At 29.5% G+C, this 21,063-nt stretch overlaps 1 protein-coding gene across 1 annotated transcript; it reads left to right on the forward strand.

Moving 5' to 3' along the window:
• Positions 5,743–6,225, forward strand: LOC109326305 (uncharacterized mitochondrial protein AtMg00810-like). The gene has a single exon (XM_019559003.1). It carries the CDS (start codon positions 5,743–5,745, stop codon positions 6,223–6,225), a length of 483 nt encoding a protein of 160 aa, XP_019414548.1.

The raw sequence follows: 21,063 nt of genomic DNA on the forward strand, positions 1-21,063 counted from the left end.
ATGGTTTATATAAAAGTTGTGTCTTTTTTGGCATTTTTATTTTAAATTTAAAGTAATATTTATAAAATAAAACTTAGTTGAAAAACGAAAATTAATATTGAACAAAGTAGAAAGAAAAAAAAGCTAGTAAATTATCCAAGATAACAAATTAACAATACACTAGGCAAAGCAAAGACAAAATAAATAAAAAATGCTTGATTGGATTAGTATTGTTATGACATGTTTGGTTGTGGTCATTTCATGGGAAAAGACAAGAAGGTCATAGAGATAATGATAAGAACAATTTCTTTCGGATCAAAATTATATTCAGAGAGAAAGGTAGATAAAAAAAATATGATATGACAATTTTATATTTGGATATAATATAATACTTAAATATAAAAAACAAATGCAATATGTGATAGTAATACCACATACTCTATTTTTCATTTTTAAAAGGTATTAATATGAAAATTTTGATGATAATTGTAGAATATATTTTACATTTTATGTGATAGTATTTTTCTTATTTACCATTTGTTTAATCATTAGAAATAATATATGTGTGAACTTTCAAAGGACATGTAAGAGTAAGACTAAAATTGTGATTTTAGTATTATATATATATTTGAAAATTGAGAAAAATAATAGTGTAATTCAGTTAAGAGCAATGGATAAATACATAACTTAAGAGCGTCAACACATGATTGTTTAGGAGTTGAACTCCCCACCTTGACCATTCAAGTTTTGTTTGAACAAATGTATAGAAATTGAATACTACTTCTAAATTAACTGAACCAATCTAGGGTGTGGGACCATTATCACTTAGAGTTAGTTTGAGAGTTGAATTTGGGAGGGGAATGAAAGAAAATGGAAGGCTTTAGAGCCATAAGATATATTTGTGAGATGAATCTCAAACATTCAGTTTTTTTTTCATTCCTCTTTGAAATCGAACTCCCAAACTGACTCTAAACCTTTATTAGGGCTTTTCATTCTACAAGTTTTCGTATCCATTATGTGATATCATTCATATAATGGGTTTGTATCTCAGCTATTGGGCCATTGCAGAAGTGAAATATTAGTGAATTTACTGTCACAAGGGTATAATTTTCTTTCATTCTCATAACTTAGTTACAGCCTTCTTTCTTTACCATATTGAATTTTTAATGATTAAATATGTTACAAAAACTATTGAGTTGAAGATTTGAATATTTATTGTATTATTTTAAAAAATATTAATGTTTTTTATTAATAAACCGGTTTTAACAGGTACGCTATGATACCATTTGACCGGTTTTAATCGATATTTTTCAGTATTAACATATTTGACTGGCTTAATTATATGTTTGATATAATTGTCATACTATATCAGTATAGAGATTAATTCACTAATTTTCTAGTTGAACTAACCAGTAAGATAATAAATGTTGTATCGCTATATAATTTTTACATTCCCATGATTCAATTGTACAAATTAAGTTTCAAGATAAACCTAACTACTACAAGAGGGTCATAAGTGTGATTTTTTTGCACTCTCTTAATCATTTGCAGCAATTGAGTCATGAGAATGCAAAAAAAAATACAAATTCAAAGTGTAAAAATTTGCATTAGGCAATTGATTGTAGAATAAAAATGACCCATTGCATTTGGAAGGAAACCTGAAACTTCCAATATCAAAACTTGTACCTTGTGTTGAAGCAGAAGTGAGACTGAGAATGAGATTGAGGAAGTGAAGTTTGTGAATGATGAAAGGAGAGGGGTGTGACAAAATGGAGATTAATGAATAGATAATGTGTTGAATGAATGAGTGAATGGGGTTAGAAAGGAGTGAGGTGTTTTAAGTGGGTAAGGGTAAATTGGGTAAAAATTAAAAGTGGGGTGTGTTTATTTAATTGTGGGGTGTGTAAAATTTCATTCATACTTCATCATGATGAGATTTTATGCATTAATGGGTGCAAAAATAAAGAATGTATTTTCTCTAAAGTTATACACATTTTAAAGATAAATCTAATATATGGCCGAGTATATGATTAAGTCAAAGCTTATAAGATTAAGATAACCTTCACTATTGAAGCTACTTTTTTTAATTGAGTTAGGTCTAATCATTCTAATATAATATCATATTTGACTATTTCGATGGACAACTCGTAAATATTTAGTCCCGTAAACTTCAAAATGTTGATTTAGTACTCATGTTTTTTTGTTATAAATATAAATTTTGATTTCATTATTGTGAAAGTTGTGTTATTAAGAATACTACTTTTCTCTATGCAATCATCAATGTTGATCGTATAATTCTATACTTTCTTCAATGTTTATTGATTCTGTAAGAATTATAATGTAAGTTTTATTTATGCTACTAGGAATATGTATCATAGTGGATATGTTTTTCATTCAAAAAATCTATTTTCAAAATTCACTTACAAAATTGAAATCTTTTCCAAATAAATATTAAAAATCAACGCACTCAAACATTTTTTTATTTTTAAAATTACATGATTTTGTACTCTTCATGAAACCATGAGATACATGGGTCTACATCCGTTGTCCCACTTTTTGTATTACTCTATGTATTATCATATTTAATTGGTTGAAAAAAAATATTGAAGTTAAAAATATAATTATTAAATATTATTTTAACCAATCATATTTCCTAGCATATGAAGCGATACAAAAGAGTAGAATAATAGATGTGGAGACCATACAGTCATTTATGTGGAGTCAAAATTATTTTTTCACAATTTAAAAACTATTCGACAAAAAGAATCTACGTGTGTTGAGTAAAGTGTAATTCATTTAGCTAGTTTCGTTAATCGATTAATAATTTGTATAATCGATTAAACTGATAGTTATTTCAGTTAGTTAAAAGTAGTGTATATGAAATAATAACACAAGAAAATTTTCCAATTTCCTCTCTTTCATCTCTCGATAATCGATTACCACTTTACCTTAATCGATTAAAATCATTATTTCTTTCTTTTTCTTCCAACAATGGTATTTAGAGCCAAAAGTGATCAGGGATATGTGGTCGTGCCAAGCTAAGGAGCAAGAAGCTTCAAGTGGTGAAACTCATAGTTAGGATAAAAAAATCCAGGACAAAAGGGGTGAAAGTGAAGTTGCAAAAGGGAAATGGCTACCTCACATGAGTTTGCAATGAATCTTCCAATTCTTGATGGGAAACACTATGATCATTGGAGTAACCAAATGAAAGCAATATTTGGATTTCAAGAATGTTTTAATGTGGTACAATTCCGGGCTGCAATCAACATAGGAGAATTCTGTGGAGTATAGGGAAGCCAAGAAGAGGGATTGCAATGCAATCTTTATGATCGATCAGTGTGTGGATCCTGCAAATTTTGAGAAGATCTCAGCAGCTTTTTACTCCAAGGAAGCATGAGAAATCTTGGAGAAGAGTTACTTAGGTGGAGTAAAAGTGAAGAATGTGATACTTCAAACACTTAAAAGGCATATGAGATGTTGCAGATGGAAGAACAAGAGGGAATTGCATATTATCTCACAAGGATTCGTAGTCTCACCAACTTAGGGTGTAGGGAAAAACTGTCTGAACAAGTAGTGGTGGAGAAGATACTCAGAACCCTCACCCCTAAGTTTGATCATATAGTAGTGGCTATAGAGGAGTCAAAAGACCTTGAAAACTTCAAGATTGAGGAGTTGCAAGGTTCCTTAGAAGCACATGAAAAAAGATTCATAGACAATTTGATAGGCAATCTCAGCAGGCCTTAAGTGCTCAGTTTAGAAAGAAAAGTTTTGCATGCAACGACAGATTCAAAAGGGATAAAGGAAAGTGACATGGTGACAAGAAAGTTGAACCTGAAAATTCAAGATCACATGGGCTAGGGTCTCAAAGGATTAACTCCACTAATCAAAGTTATGACATTGAGATCAACAAAGTCAATAAAAGGAGCAATCAATGGAATAAAATGGAGAAAAAGGATAAGAGTAGAATCCAATGCTTCAATTGTAGGAATTTGGGTCATTTTGCTTCATAATGCAAAGAGAAAAGGTCACTCATGTTAAAGAAGGAGAGGCCAAACTAGCCAAGGATGAGGACTCAGAAGAAGAGGTGTTGCTATTAGCCAAAAGAGAACACTCTTATCAAGAGGCTACTGATTCAGATGAGGCTATATTATTGGTGACAACCCAATATGATCTGAGTTCAAACAATTGGTACCTTGACACAAGGTGTTCTAATCACATGACATGGCATATGGAGTGGGTTGTGAACTTAGATAATTCTATTTAGACAAAGATTAAGTTTGTAGATGATAGTGTCATCACTGCAGAAGGCGTTGGGAAAGTAATGATCAAGAAGAAGGATGGATCAACCTCCTACATCTCTAATGTGTTGTATGTGCCAAGAATGAAGAGCAATCTATTGAGCGTAGGCTAATTGCTTGGAAAAAGATACAACATGAGATTGGAAGATAGAATGTTAAAGTTGTTCAACAAAAAAGGAGTACAGATATTGAAGGCTCTACTTTCTCAAAACAGAACCTTCAAGATTCGTATTTAACTTGGTGATCACAAGTGTTTGGAATCCATTGTTGATGATAAATGAATTTGGCGTCAAAGACTTGATCATCTCAACTTCAGGAGCTTGGAATTGTTGAGCAAGGATGAAATGGTGACTGGACTACCTAACATCAAAACACCAACTGAATTGCGTGAAGAGTGTCTCACAAGCAAGCAAACCATAAACTCATTCAGTTCTCAAATACCAACCAAATCCACTGGACCACTTGAAGTTGTGTATATAGATATATCTGGACCTTTGAAAGTTCAGTCATTTGGAGGGAACACCTACTTTGTGACATCAAAGATGACTTCATAATGACTCTATGAATATATTTGATAAATAAAAAGAGTGAAGTCTTTAGCAAGTTGAAGAGTTTTAAGGCACTTGTTGAAAAGCAGTATGGCAACAAGCTGAAATTGTTAAGGAGTGATGGTGGTGGAGAGTATGTATCTCGTGAGTTCCATGACTTCTGAGATAAGGAAGGCATAATACATGAGATAATTGCACCATATACTCCTCAACACAATGGAACAACAGAAAGATTCAATAGAAGCATTTCTAAACATAGCAATGAGTATGCTAAAAACAAAGCAGCTACCAAAAAGATTATGGGGAGAGTTTATGGCTGCTGCAACATACATAATGAATATATGCCCTACGAAGAGGTTGAGGAATGTGACATCTAAAGAAACTTGGTCAGAGCTCAAGCCAAGTATGAAGAATTTCAGAGTTTTTGGCTCAGCCTGTTACAAACACATAGCGTATATCAAGAGAAAGAAGTTGGATGACAAAGGAGAAAAACTAATCTTTCTAGGATATCACTTAACATGAGCCTATAAAGTGTTTAATCCTGAGACAAGCACCATCTCATATAGTAGAGATCTTAAATTCAATGAACCTCAGTCTTGGGATTGGAACTCACACAATGCAGCTTCAAATAAGTCAATCAAGATGAATATTGACAACACACAAAGTACACCAGAAGTCCAGATTGTCAGAGAAGACAATGCAAATGTTGTTGAGAGACCACAAAGACAAAGACACATGTCAACAAAGTTTAATGATTATGAAGTGTTTAAATATTCAACAATCACTCATGATGGATATCTTATACACATGGCTCTGTTACTTGATATGGAGCTAATCTCATTTGATCAAGCAATAAAAGAGAGTTGTTAGAGTGAAGCAATGGAGGAGGAAATTAGATCAATTAAGAAAAATGGCACATGGGAGCTTACAACATTGCCAAATCAAAGCTGAAACTTGAGTTTGAAATGTCAAATTTAGGAACTCTCTCATATTTTTTAGGGATTGAGTTTGCCATGACTGATGAAAGGACATTAATGCATCAAAGGAATTACATTGTTGATGTACTTGAGAGGTTCAACATGCTTGAGTGCAACCCAACCTCAACATTTGTTGAAACTAGTCACACTCTATGCAAGAAAAACCCTGAAGATCAGTCAATTGACTTAACTCTTTATAGGAAAATGATAGGATCTTTAAGATACATTTGCAACTCAAGACATGACTTGGCTTATGGTGTTGGATTCGTTAGTAGACACATGGAACATCATAAGCATTCACATATGCAAGTAGTAAAGAGGATACTCAGATATCTCAAGATAAGTATGAACTATGGTGTTATGTTCCCTGCCAACAAAGGCAGAGAACTCAGCACAATCTATGGCTATACATATGCTGATTAGTGTGATGATAAGGATGACAGAAAGAACACAAATGAATACCTATTCAAGCTTGGTAATGTAGTTGTGAGTTGGAGCTCTAAGAATCAAAAGGTTGTTGCTCAATCACATGTGAAGCAAAATATATTGCAGCTTACTTGGGAGGACAACAAGCATTATGGCTGCAAGCATTGCTCGTGAAGTTGGGAATTCAAATGGATGAAACAATCTTGTTGTTTGTGGACAACAAATCAACCATCAATTTAGCAAAGAATCCAGTTCTCATGGTAGAATCAAGCATATAGAAACCAAGTACCATTTCTTGAGAGATCAAGTGGAGAAGAACAACTTGAAGCTAGATTTTTTTGCAAAACTCAAGAACAACAAGCTAACATACTCGCCAAACCATTTATAAGAGATGATTTTCAAATGCAAAGAAGGCAACTTGATGTGATAAGTTTAGCTAGTATGAATTAAGGGAGAGTGTTGAGTAAAATGTAATTCATATAGCTAGTTTTGTTAATTGGTTAATAGTTTGTATAATCGATTAAACTAACAGTTATTTCAGTTAGTTAAAAGGCACTGTACATGAAATAACAATGCAAGAAAAATTTCCAATTTCATCTCTTTCTATAATCGATTACCACTTTACCTTAATCAATTAAAATCATTTTTTCTTTCTTTTTCTTCCAACAACGTGCAATATGAAAAAGGGAATTGGACATGAAACTATTATTGAAATCCAAAAATGCATCACACCCTCAATTGCAAATTTGATTGAACATGCATCTTAGATCGAAATCAAAAAATCTATTGCCCAATGAGATAGTGAGTTGGTGGTGAAAAAATGGAGATAAAGAGCAAAAGGGTTGTAACAAATGAAAAAGTTGCTATGGTTGTAGAAGGGAAGAGAATAAAAGGGTGGCTTATTTTTTTATGGTGAAAGAGTGAGAGACAAGTCACAATAGAGGGAGTTAAAAATTAAAGAGTGGTTTTTTGTTATGGTAAAAGTTTGAAAGATGAATGGAGAGAGATGAAGAGGAAATAAATTGAAGAAAATGAAAATGGTGATAGAATGAGAGATGTGAATGAAATCATTAAAATGAAGTGTCCAACAAGACACGTACTTTTAATTTTATTACAAGTTATTTTCAAGAAAATTTCACTCATTATTTTTTAAAAATATTATAAAATTATAACCTTATTTTCATTTAATATTGTTTAGTAAATGATATAGATGATTGTATTGTTTGAAAATTGCACCATTATATTCATCAATAACAAGATAGGACAGAGTGAGGTGAAGAAACTAGAGAGGATAATATAACAAAAGTAATAAGAAAATAGCATTAGGATGCGTTTATTATCTAGATTTTTACTATTATAAGAAAGTGTAAAACAACAATTTTTCTCTCAAATACTAGAGATGAGTCCTTCTCTATAGAGAGTGGTATCAACCATAACATTCTTCACTAATGACCAATCTTTATTTGCCTAGTTTTGTAGTTAATCAAGATTATTATTAGTAATAGGATGCACACAAATTATGGTTTAGAGTGAGCCTTAACACACCGTAAGGTTACTTGCCTTATGAATTGTAGATCATAACTTTAAAGTTTAAAATTATTCGGATAAGTGTATGAAACTTTCTACTTGGTTAAAAATATTGCCAATTCTACACTAGTAAAATTTGTTAATAGGTCTTTTTCTTCTTGTGTTCAAATTGTCTTATATAGGCAAATAATTAGGAAGCTAAAGAAGTAACCTTGAAGATATAAAGGCTTCGTCTTAAAACTCAACCAATTCAACTTGACTTTGGATATAACCATCGTTTTCAACTAATATATATTTATAGAAAGCGTTTGCTTCATGCACGATTTATTTTCGTAGACAATAATTATTGCTAACTAATTACTCAAAACAATTCATTACCAATAAAAGAGATACATGATAATTGTACATTTTACAAGAAATAACATGTTCCCAATTATATAATTAATTAAATATTAAATATCAAGGTTAATGGATGAAAGACATGTCGCCCTAACAAATATTTGGGCTCCATATATCTATAAAATGAACGTAATTAAAATTTAAAATCGCTTTGATTTCTAAAAGCTACCATTCCAATTGAATTTTATCTTGTTTTCACTCATATTATTGACTTTACCAACTTTTTATTTTTGTAACATCTGAATTCAACTTATCATTTGATTTTTCCTTTTACGATCAAGTTTTGAATCAAAACTAAAAAATAGTTTTAAGTCTAGTACCTTCTCAAACGAAAAAGTTCTAGACGAGTCGAGAATACAACTAGGTCAAACTTTCTCAATCACGAAAGTTCTAAACGAACGAAAAATATAGTGAGCTCGACTTTCTCAATGGTGTTTTGTTACTTCTTTATACATAAGATTCAAACCAACATATTGTTTAAAGAAAGAAGAAAGAGAAGGGGGCATAAGCATAGCTTTATTTTCTATAAAAAAGCACGTGAAAAATTTAGGGTTAATTAAGGGTAAAGAGACTACTACGTATATCACAATTACCAACACTAACTCAACAACATTGTTGAAGTGTTATTGGATTAGACTGAGAATGATTAATAAGAATACCCATCTGCATGTGAAGAAGGATTCTTGATTTTGACACGATGATGGTATATTTTAGGGCAACGTTTACGTTATTACAAACTTAAGTCCAATTAAAGCTAAGTTCATTTTCATACAATTTTAAGTCTCACCATCCTTTCGGTTTAAGGGAGTTTGGAAAAACTTGTAGAGAGATTATTTTTAGAAGCTCTTTCTAATTTACTTGTATGAAAGAATCTTGTATAGGCTAATTTTAGCTTATTAAAAAGTTGTTTAATAAGTAATTAATTAAAATTTTTACCCAAACACATCCTCCTAATGTATTTATAAAAAATTACCATGTGACACTACACGGACAATGACGTGGAATTGTATGATTGTCATTCTGTGGGAGATAGGGGAGATAGGGAAACATGCTCAATTGAATTTGAGATTGCTATTTTAAAATCTAAGTGAAGGAATAGATTTATTATCTCATTTTCTCTTTCATGAAAAAAATTCACATTAAAGTGGAGGATTTCTTTAATGAAGTTGGGTGAATTATTCAATCAAATAATACTCTGAAAGTTATTTTATTTTATGTTAATCATTTGATTTCATAAATTATACTTGAAATATAATTTGAAACCAATGATGTACCATCACCGTGTCAAAAATATATAAAAAAACTCTTTGTATTAAACTTAACATAATTTGCCTAACATATTCGATATTAAGATATTTACCCTCCAAATATCTTTTCAAAATATTTGTTAACAATAAATTAGCACAATTGCCATATCTCATCACTAAAATATCTTAAGATATTTTTTTAGGTAAATCAAATGTGTTTCTTAGTTTAATTACAAATTAATCTTTTTTATGTATAGAGATTAAATGTGTGGGTTGGTTAGAGTTCTCTGAAGGATTATTTTCCGAGACTTTTCTTAGTGGCTGCTGATAAAACAACTCTCGTGTCAGAGTCGGGGGAGTGATTAAGCGGTTCTTGGGTTTGGAAAGTGGGGTGAAGGAAAAGATTGTTTGTTTGGGAGATTAGTTTAGAAAAGAATTTGATGGATCTGATTAATCTCTTTAATTGTGTTTTGGGTTTAAAGGATATTTGGAAGTGGAGCTTATCTTCGTCACGGGTGTATGAGGTGAAGTCTGCATACTTAGTCTAGTTGAATGCTTCTCAATCTGAGTTGGGATTGTTGTTTAGGAAGGTGTGGTTGAAGTGTGTGCCTTCTAATATTTGCTGCTTTTTCTGGAAGGTGCTCAGGGGAAAATTGCAACAAAAGTGAAACTTCTTAAGCAGCAAATTATTCAGCTTGACTCTGATCTAGTATGTGTTTTCTGTAATCAGGATATAGAGACTATCGATCTTCTACTGATTTCTTGTGTGTTTGTTGTGAATGTTTGGAAAGGCTTCTATTAATGGTTAGGTTGCCTCATGGTTATGCCTGATAATTGTATTGACTTCTTTAAGCTTCATTTGAGTTTGCGTAAAAAATCCAAAGCTAGTCACTTTTGGTTGATGCTTTGGTTTTCCTGCTTATGGTCCATATGGCTGATGCGAAACGATTATATTTTTGGGAGGGGGTTGGTTATATTCAGATTATGAATTTAATTCGGATTAGATTTTGGGGTTGGTTCTCTGCCGTAGTATGACTAAATAGTCTGGTTTTTGCAAATTAGTGTGTGGACCCTTGGTCTTGTATTCTTTTTTCCTTGTAGTTTCTGTTTTTTTGTATTGGGTTAGCACCCCTTATGCTTTCATAATATATTTCTCTTTGCTTACCAAAAAAAGGGTATAGAGATCAATAAAATGAACATTATACTTAATTACAAGGAAATCGAGTGTATTAAACCTTGTTAATAGAAACCTTAAGATATATATACTATCTTATAATTTTTTATTTTATTTTTTGCAAACCAAAGATGTTCTCCAAATAGATGCTGGATACCAATTCTTCTAACGTTTAGAATCACCTAAGTGAGTTTTTCTTCGATCAATAAAGTTTATATATATATATATATATATATGACATGAATTATATGTAAGAAAACCAATTATCTATAAATCATGTTGAAGATTATTAGTGCAATCTTAAGATATTCTATCTTAACATAATTATCCTGGAAGTTAAAATGTCTCTTTAAAATATTATTATATTTAAACTTTAAATAATTTATTGTTGTTAATGAATCAACCAGTAAATTTTTGAAACCATTGAAAATAAATACAGTATATTATTTTATATTTTTAAGGAAAGCATGTTAATCATATTAACATTGAACATTTATATTAATAAATAAATACAAGTATTACATAGCATACTAATTTGAAGTTTTTTGGATACATAATTTGATGGTTTGTGTAAACTCATACTTGTTTTGAATAAACTTATATATTTTTAATTCATTAAATACATGATATTTGTATATAATCATGTATTGTTAATGTAAATGTGTTATTTTATGGTAATTAACATGTTAATGGTTTGGGTAAACTTAGGGGTGGAAAGAAGTTAGACTGTCTATCAGGAGTATATGACATATTCTATAAGAGTTAGACGAGACTTTTTACGAAAATAATAGGTCATATTGAAGCTTTTAAAAAAGCATATTTAGTTTAATAAGCTATGTTTTAGGTCATCTAAAAGGCATATTGAACCTAATAGACCAATCTATTTAATTAATTATATAATAATATTCATATTATATTATTTTAATATAAGTATATACTACTCTCATGTAACTTTAATATAAAAAGTAATTTAATTGTTAGGAGTAGATGAGTCTATTTAAAGTAGGTTTATTAATCTACTTAAATAATGTTGACATCCTGACTTATTTCAAGATTTTATAATATAACATGTATTTAAATATACTAACAAATTATGTCAGATTTTTAAACAGGTCAGGCTTATACTCTAAAATATTTTTTAAATATATCGGACATAGACTCTTATATATTATATAAGTTTCTCTCTAATGCAAAGCTTAGCCTAGCATGTATCACCCTTAGGTAAATTGATATACTTTTATTTCATTAATACACCGTATATTAATTTTTGTCTTACTGGATGATGAATTTTAGTTGTAGGATAATAAAAAAAAATACTTATACAACAGTTGCAAACCTGATCATAGTCGCTTATTGATCATGCATTTTGACAAATATCAATTCTATCAAACAAAATTACAGGTAATTTTCATTTAATAGTTTCTAAATATGTTTTTTTAGTGCGTGAAAAATAAGTGAGAAATGCTAAAATATTCACCACCCAAAAACCAAAATTAAATAAGATTAGGGAATGTACTTCTCAACTAAGACCTAGTTGTACTCCCACAAGGCACTAAAAATGTACTTCGACACACAAAAAATAAGAATGGGTTCTTTCTTAAGAAGCACTTCGGCATTTAGGTGGAACCAACAAATCAACAAGTAAATGACAAAAATGTTTGTTGAAGTATACAAATTATATGATGACACATTCATTGGGTAGAATCATCTTGTGGAACATGATTCTCTTTGAGAACTACGTAACATCTAATGAAGTATAGAGTGTACTTGAAAATCTAAGCATGCATCAATTCATCACTCTATTTTTAGCCTATAAACTTCTTAATCAAGAAAATAGCAAGCTCATGCATGTGGTTCATATAATTCCTTCTAATTGCCTATGAACTAAGCAACGATTTTAGAGAAAAAACATGAATCCTCAGCCACTTAATTTTTCAAGCAATTGATGTTTCTAGTGTAATGTGATAACCATTGGTCCTTTTTTGTTGCTTTGAAATAAATTAATGCTCCTATTTGTACATTGTGATTCTATTTTTCAAGTCTTTGTTTATGTTTCTCTATGCATAGGTAGTTGGAGAAGGTGATTGTATTGGGCATAATATTCTAGCTACTTCATTCTAGAGAAACGACTTTGTGGATTATTGCATCATATGTAGTCTATTATGTGGTTGTCGTGTTGCATTAGATACTCTATATTTTAATTATAAATGATATTTTCTACTTATTCATATTTGTTATGTTAGATGATATTTAGATTGATATAGTATTTATTAATTTATCTAAAATTTAGTTTTTTTTATTTTATTTGAAATTATCTACGGTTTGTATATAGTTTGTTAGTTATTATTTAAGTTATTATTATATTATTATTGTAACAACTTTTGTTGATATAGTAAATTGTTTTGAGTTACTTATATTTGACTTTAATAAATCTTTATATAAATTTCTATATAAAATTAGAATAATTTCATTATCCGTGATATGTGAGGACACTATTCCAATACCTGTAGAAATTAGGAGCTTCGATTAATCATCTCCCTTTGCTGCGGCATCTCATTAGTATTCAGTCATTTTTATCAACCTTACAATTTCGTATTACATACAACAATTATCCAAATAAACAAGTATCAACATGCTTCAATACAACAACTTGTTTTCTTCCTTTAATTATGTATATATGATGCATTTTCTCCCATTGACAAGTTTCTTTTTATTAGCAATAAAATTCATTATAAAAGAAATAAAAGATTAGAAGAACAAGTGATACTCTTATTCATATATATTATTAAGTATTACAACCAAAGAGACAATTAAAAGGTTCAACGCCCACTTCACAAATGAAAATTGAAAACTAGGAAAACGAGCAGTGAGAAGATTCCAAGAATGTAGATAAATTAAATCCATTACCTCATCAATATGAAAGCGAGAGTTCTCGAAAATGATTCTATTCCTAACAAACCATATAGTCCAAATAGTTACGGACCAGAGAGACATTTGTACTTGTTCTCCATCGATAACATTCCAGCATACAAAGATAAATTGCTTATAACATCATTAGGAAAGATTGAGTTAAGACCAAACATGCAGTAAAGATTTTGCCATATGCCATAGGATTTTGAGCACGAGAAAAACAAGTGATTTGTTGATTCCCCCATAATGCTTCAAAACACACATTGAGATTCCTCTTGAGCTCCTAAGACATTTCGACGAACTAAATTCACTTTTGATGGCACACCATGCATCCACGACTATTCTACAAGCTAAACACCTCATTTTTTTTTATAGGACATTACATGCCCACAATCTTCTAAAGAAGTCATTATCACAATTAGGATCCTCCTTTTAAAGCACCTTATATGTAATACGTACCGAGTACTGTTCACCATTCTCATGAATCCAAACACACCGATCACTAGAATCGTGTACAAGTCTTGTGTCTTCAAGGATTTTTAAGAGACAAGTTAGTTTCTCTTGTTCCCAAAGGAACATGTTCCTTCTCCATTTGAGATTCCAGATCCATGCACCATTAAAAAGTTAGGTTAGTAATGACTTCTTTTCCTATTAACGATCATTATGAGGTTGATCATAGCAGTTATTTTTTACATCAATGATCATTCTGATGTTAATTATATCTATTGATTTTGTAGTTTGCAACCCCTTTCAATGATTTTATTATGGAGCTAATCTAATTATTTAGTTATTTTCATTTTTAAATAAATTATTTGTAACAAGCTTAAAGTTACTAAGCTTTACTTTTAGGAGGCATATTAGATGATATTTATATTGACAAAACATTATCATATCTATGATTTAGGTAGCTTCATTTCATTTGAATTTAATTATAGTTAATGATTGTATTGTCAATTATTATTTATGTAGTAATTATTTTATTGTGTGTTACGACTTTTGTATATATAATAAATTGTTTTAACTGATTATTTGAGTTTGACAAATCTTTATCATCCAAAATTTCTACATATTATTATTTTTGTTCTTATTTGTTATTCATTACCTTCCTAGTTCTTAATTTAGTTGTATATTTTTTCATAGTCTTCCACATTTATGAATATATATTTTTATTACTCTTTTTATTTGTATATCTTTCATGTAATGAAGAACATATACTATATTATAATCACATTTGTTGACCCTGTAGTTAGGCATATTTATAACATGAAAAGTGAAAACCCAGATTGTAGCATGTGGTATTAATTGAGTTATTGTATCTTTTCTTGCACTTCTAGAAAAATATATAAAAATATCATAAATTTTATGTCATTTGAAAGTAGATATTATGAACTAATTTTTCTTCCTAATTACCCCTTAAACTTTAAATATTGGTGAAATTAATTCACACGTAAAGATAATGTTAAATTAATATCAATAAAAAAGTATAACTCATACCTTTTGTTTTAACATCGACTTATAGATCATTATTATTTTAATTTTTTATACATATCAATATTATTGCATAAACCCCATTTAACTCTGAAATTTACTTATTTTCTTCTTATCAATCAGTTCATATTTGATGATTGCATTTTCATGTCATCAATGTTGGCTAACATGCACCGTCACATAATTACTATTGTGAGTCTAACAATAGTTGTTTCATTGCTTGGTTATTAGCAATTTAACAATATCTTTATGCAAATATCAATTTCAGCAAATGATAAAGTTTAAGGATAATTGGGATGAAAAATAGTTAAGATAACTACTTGCAAAATGCATAAAGTTTATACGGGTATTATGCATTTTTCCCTTTTTAAAAAAAAAGATAGTTCAATGCATGAGACTCTTATAACTTTATCACGCAAATGGAAAGATTATTTCCATGATTTCAACTTGTGATCTCTTGATCATTAAGAAACAATTTTATCGTTGTGTCAAAATTCACTCTCTTACACTTTCTCTTTCTCATAGGATAAAACAACTTTTTTTTTACTTTCTAAAACCTAGATGACATAATCTTATTCAGCATCATTCTTACATTAGTGGAGTTGCTGACAAATGGAAGTGGAATCTTCACAAATCTGGTTGTTATATGGTCAAATCTGCTTATCCAACTCAACTCAATCTTGTTTCATCTAACTGGGGTAACATTCTTAACTTGAGTTGAATTAATTGTGTGTCTTCTAATATCTGTTGCTTTAACTGAAAAGTTCTTAGAGACAGAATTGATGTTAAGTTAGAGCTTGTCAAGATAAACATCTTGAGAGCGGATAATATAACCTGTAGGTAATTCAAAATATTGCGATTTGGTAAAATATTCCTGATTCTTGGGAGTGGCACCATGACAAATCTAAGCAGTATTCGGTCAGATCAGGTTATGACCTTCTCTTTCAGCATCATCATCAGTCAGCTGCTCACTATATCGACCACCTTCGTATGATTTGGAAATTCAAAGCTCCCTTAAAAGTCAAAAACTTTGTGTGTAGACTATTTTAGGGGGTCTCTTATGTCCCTTTTGCAAGCATGCAGAAACAACCCAACATATTTTCTCTTCATGCAACTTCACCTACTCTATTTGACAGCTTCTTTATAATTGATTGAACATCAGCATAGCCCATCCTCAACATCCCACTACTCACATGGGCATAATATTGCATAGACGTTATTTGAATCATTGGAGTATCATTTGATTAACTACTATTTAGCTTTCTAGGAATGATTTTATCTTCAATTATGTTCAACCCTCCCTCTAGAAAATTTTCGATTATGCTCATGTTAACTCTTGGCTTTGGATCAATGGGAGATGGGCAATGATTTAATTACTTTCTTGGGCTGGGTCTTTAACCCCATTTCTTGTCTCAATAGTGTTTTGTAATGGCTTATTGTTTTTTTCTTTCTTGTTTTTCTTCTTTTGAAGCTTCTGTACTTATTTTATTTATTTAATAAATATTTTATCTTTTGCCGATAAGAAAAAGATGATATAACTTGCAGTTTATATTTTTTGAATGATGAAATTTTGGATCATATTTTTATCTCTTGCCCTTTTATGGCCAATGTTTGGAGCTTGTCTACTATTATTAATTTGTTCAAAGACATGATAGTTTATGTATTTCTCATAAGGGGAAATCTATTTAGATAATGTTATGGTTTGTTGTTATATAATTCGTTTGGATAATGAGGAATTAAGCCATTTTTAGGGGAAATTCTAGTTATATTCACATCATGGATTTGATTCAGGTTAAATATGCTTATCCCTGTCTAATCTAGTTTGTGTAACTTCTATTTCTTTTGCATAATGGTACATCATTCCTTCTTCTTGTATTAAAATTTTATGTATTTTGTAATCAGGTTCACAGTCCATGTGCCCTTTATAATATTTTGAGCTTGAAATTAAAAAAAAATTAACTTCTCAAAGCTTTTTATGAAAAAGTGTTTAGAAGTGCATTTTTTTTCTTTAATAATGAGTTGGTGATTTGGAAATATACATGGAGAAGAAGTGTGTTTGCGTGTGTTTTGTGCTTTACAATCTATCTTCAAATTTAAAATTAAAGCAAATCAAAGCACCAAAGATTTGGGCATTCAAAGCAATCAATTAAGGGTATAATAGTTAACTAGTTAGAGGCGACAATTTTTGATGTGAAAGACAGATTTTAATATGATCATAGGAGAGTTCGGAAGTGGGAGGCACGACCATTACAACTATATTTGGCTAATTAATCAACTACATCATTTGTTCCATATTTTTAATCTTTTAGAAATTCAACTAACTTTTTAAAATTTTAAAAATTCATTACTGATTTATACTTTATTTTTAAGTTATATTTTTATTTACCAACAAGGAGTTGGTCTGGTGATATAAAGTTTCACTGAATCCCCATAAAGATTAAAATGTCAAAGATTCATTTTTTAGAACGACACTTATTCTAAGAAGTAATTATATATACTTCGAAAATAATTAATTCATTATCTATAGAATGAGAGATACTCATAGTAGTACCAAAAAAGTTATATTATTATTTATTTTTCATCTCTAGTTTCTCCATTTACATTTTTACAAGATAGATTAAGTGAAGTTATTTTAATGAAATTACATCAAAATTTTAAATCATTTAATGACTTCATAAACTATAAACATAATCATACATCAAAACATTTGGAATGAAGAAAGTACCATAATAATAACCTTTACTTCGAAATAATTAATTAACAAATAACCTCTATAAAAATATCAATTAATATGATATCTTTTTATTATTTGCTAGTACTTATTTCTTTTCATCTCCTCCCTCCTTTCTCCACATACAACCATTATCTTAGAATAGGATTAAGCACAGGAAAAGATACGGGTATAATAAAAACATGATAGAATATCAGCGGCATAAGTTCCTAACATATCTAGTAATGCATACTAAATAATATATTAGAATTATAAAACAACATGGCATTTTCGGACATTGACTAAATGAGCATAATATATGTAAGGTTAGATTCAATGATACTTCATAAATGCTATAGAAAGTAGACATTTAATATCATTCGTTCAAGTTGTTAAATGCTAGCATTCTACAATGCTTGCATGAGTGTACACTATAGAAAGTAAGCCCTTTGCGGGTAAAAAAACGTGGGTCCTAATTTTATTAAAAACAATTATAGAGTTTTTGGTGGGGATTCGAGAAATTGTTGTTATAAGATCTCATACTTATAGGTTAGAGTTTTATCCGCAATCTTTTTTTAAAACTATCTAAAACTTATTGTACAAAGTATTGAATTATAAATTTCAAATTTCTTTTAATCTAAAAGTGTTATCGATTTTATCTCTATTATCATGTTCATCGAGTGAACTTAGAGTAGAACTATAAAATATACTAAAATCATTATATAATTTATAAAAATTAACATATTAATAAAATAAAACAAAAACAAAAAATATTCAATAAAAAAATATTATTTTTAAATGGATCTACTATCATTGTGGACCATGAGCGGTCAAAGTCAAACCTGTAGCATATGCTCAGGGCCGACCATGATTATCATTAATTTTTAAACATAAGTAATATAAATGATGATAAATAATATATTAATGGTATATAACTATTTTCATTGATGGTACATAAGTATCACACTATTTTTCTTTAAACTAGCTATAAGTAATAAAGCTTCTTCACTTAAATCAATAGCCTTTTCAACATGTTTTTATTTGTTTTAGAATATTTATATGGTAAAATATACTTTATTTTCTATACCTACTTCTTTAATTATATGATTTAATATATATTAGGTTGCGATTCATTCATTATGAAAATATATCGAGTTAACCTAATTTCGTTTTGGAAATTTGTTGAATCATGCTCAGGTTTAGTTTGAATCCATGCAAATGATCCTCTGGAACCACTTTGGTGAGTTTAAGTTAAGTTAAAGTTGTTCCAACTCCTTTCACACACTCATATTAAAGAGTTCATTTCTTGTCTCACAGATTGAATCACTTCATGTGTCATGAGTTTTGATTGGTTGAAAAAATATATTTAAATTAAAAGTTTAATTATTAAATATTTTTCTGACCGATCACAGCTCATGACATATAATAAGTGATACATATTATGAGACAAAAAGAGATATATTCACTATATGTTAGGGTTGATAAATCAATTCTATGTGGGGTTAAGTTGATTGATCAGTGAAACTTGTAAATTGCATGGAATTTAGTCGGCAAGTTTTCAAATCAATCCTTGAAGCCATTTACATAAGAAATAATATACTTAAACCTAGAAAATTAATTTCTGAACTCTATTTTATATTTTCTATTTTCTTTGTGACCACCATCTTTGTGCTACTAATAATTCTCATCTCTTAATTGGGCATTTCTTTTTTGGTGACATACTGTGATTTTATTTTTGGGAATGAAATTGTTCTATGGACAAAAAGTTAAAGAATTATTTTACGACTTGTTTAGATTAAATTGGGCTCAGCAAAAAAAAATCAAGAATAAAATAGAGTCAAGTTCAAGTGTAAAATCGAGTATTCACTCTTTTAAATTTATAAAACAAAATATGAGTTGTTTTTCATATAAAACTGGAAGTTGTTGCCAAAGTTTAACAGTGCGATTTGCAACAGCATTTTCAATTTTACAAGCATGCATTTATTTTGTAGATTCTTTTTGGGAAATTTGAGAACTAATTTTCTTCCTTTATGTAAAACAAAATGGGTGCTTTTGATAAATGAAATGGAGAATAATAGAAGGATGACACTAAAAATTGTAACCATTTTCTCAAATTGAGAGTGAAACAACCACGAGACCTCGTCTAAAAAATATCTCCTAAAGTAGGGAGTCGACTCCTCTCCATTATTGAGATGACAGCTATGTGGAAATATATAGAAAAATTAAATAATAATGACATTTAATTTGTATCTTTTGATTTACACTGATATTATAATTTTACCCTTAAAAATACACTTAAAGACATAATTTTTCCCTTAGTAATGGAGAGAAGTCTGACTCATAAAGTAAGATTATAATATTTCACTTTCTATCACTAAGAGGATAATATTCAATCTCATTCGATATAATGCAAGAGTTCATATTCCTTGAAAAGAGTAATTTTTGATGAGTTGAGCTTATCTCCATTACTTTAGTATTGAAATATGAGGAGAATAATAATAATTTTTTATTAAAAAAACTTAAAATCATGCATTTATTTAGTAGATTCTACATCAAAATCAAAGGTGCAAGTGTATCTAAGTTGAAAACTTGGGACTTAGCAGGTCCAAAACAGACTTGTATGATAGTATCCTTTAACTTTGCCGGAATAAATAATTAGAAGGACTTTAGTGTCAAATTTACTAAAGTTAGATACTCTTTTTGAAGTTATAAAATCAATTCAAATCCCATCAAAAAATGAGCAATGATTAAATCACTTTATACTATTGATTTTTGTGATTTTGAATTGTTGTAAGAAGATTGAATGTCTGAAATAAAAATAGATTCAAAATAAAATTTAAAATTTAAGGCATCTATTCTAAAACTCCATAATATTTTTGTGTTTTTCTCATCCTTTCTATATTTAGAGAGTTCGAAAAGGTAAGTTATTTTACTTTTTGATTGATTGAAAAATATATATTTAAATTTAAAATTTAATAATTAAGTATTAAAGTAATATGAAGATATGATCTATTTATATCTCACCTTCCCCTATAAGACTTTTGATGAGTCTCGCATTAGGGGGAAAATAAAAGTTAAAAGCAAAGTAATCTCTAAAAAATATTTTTTTGAGAACTAAAATGATGAATTAATTCCTGTGGTGCCTAAGGTGGCAAAATTGTTTTGCAAGTGGGAAGGATTTTAATTTGTAGTATATGTATCTTCTTCTGTGCATGAATATTGCTCAAGTTAACTTAGTTTTTGTAAATCCAATTCTAAGGTCGCTTTAGTATCCTTTACCTTCTACTATCGAGAAAGCGTTAGCTTAGTGATTTAAGATTATGCTAGATTCAAAATGATCAAAAAATTATTGATTCGGTTCCTCATAATGACATTTGTTA

Source organism: Lupinus angustifolius, chromosome LG14, assembly GCF_001865875.1.
Source record: "Lupinus angustifolius cultivar Tanjil chromosome LG14, LupAngTanjil_v1.0, whole genome shotgun sequence".
In the NCBI taxonomy this organism is placed as follows: domain Eukaryota; kingdom Viridiplantae; phylum Streptophyta; class Magnoliopsida; order Fabales; family Fabaceae; genus Lupinus; species Lupinus angustifolius.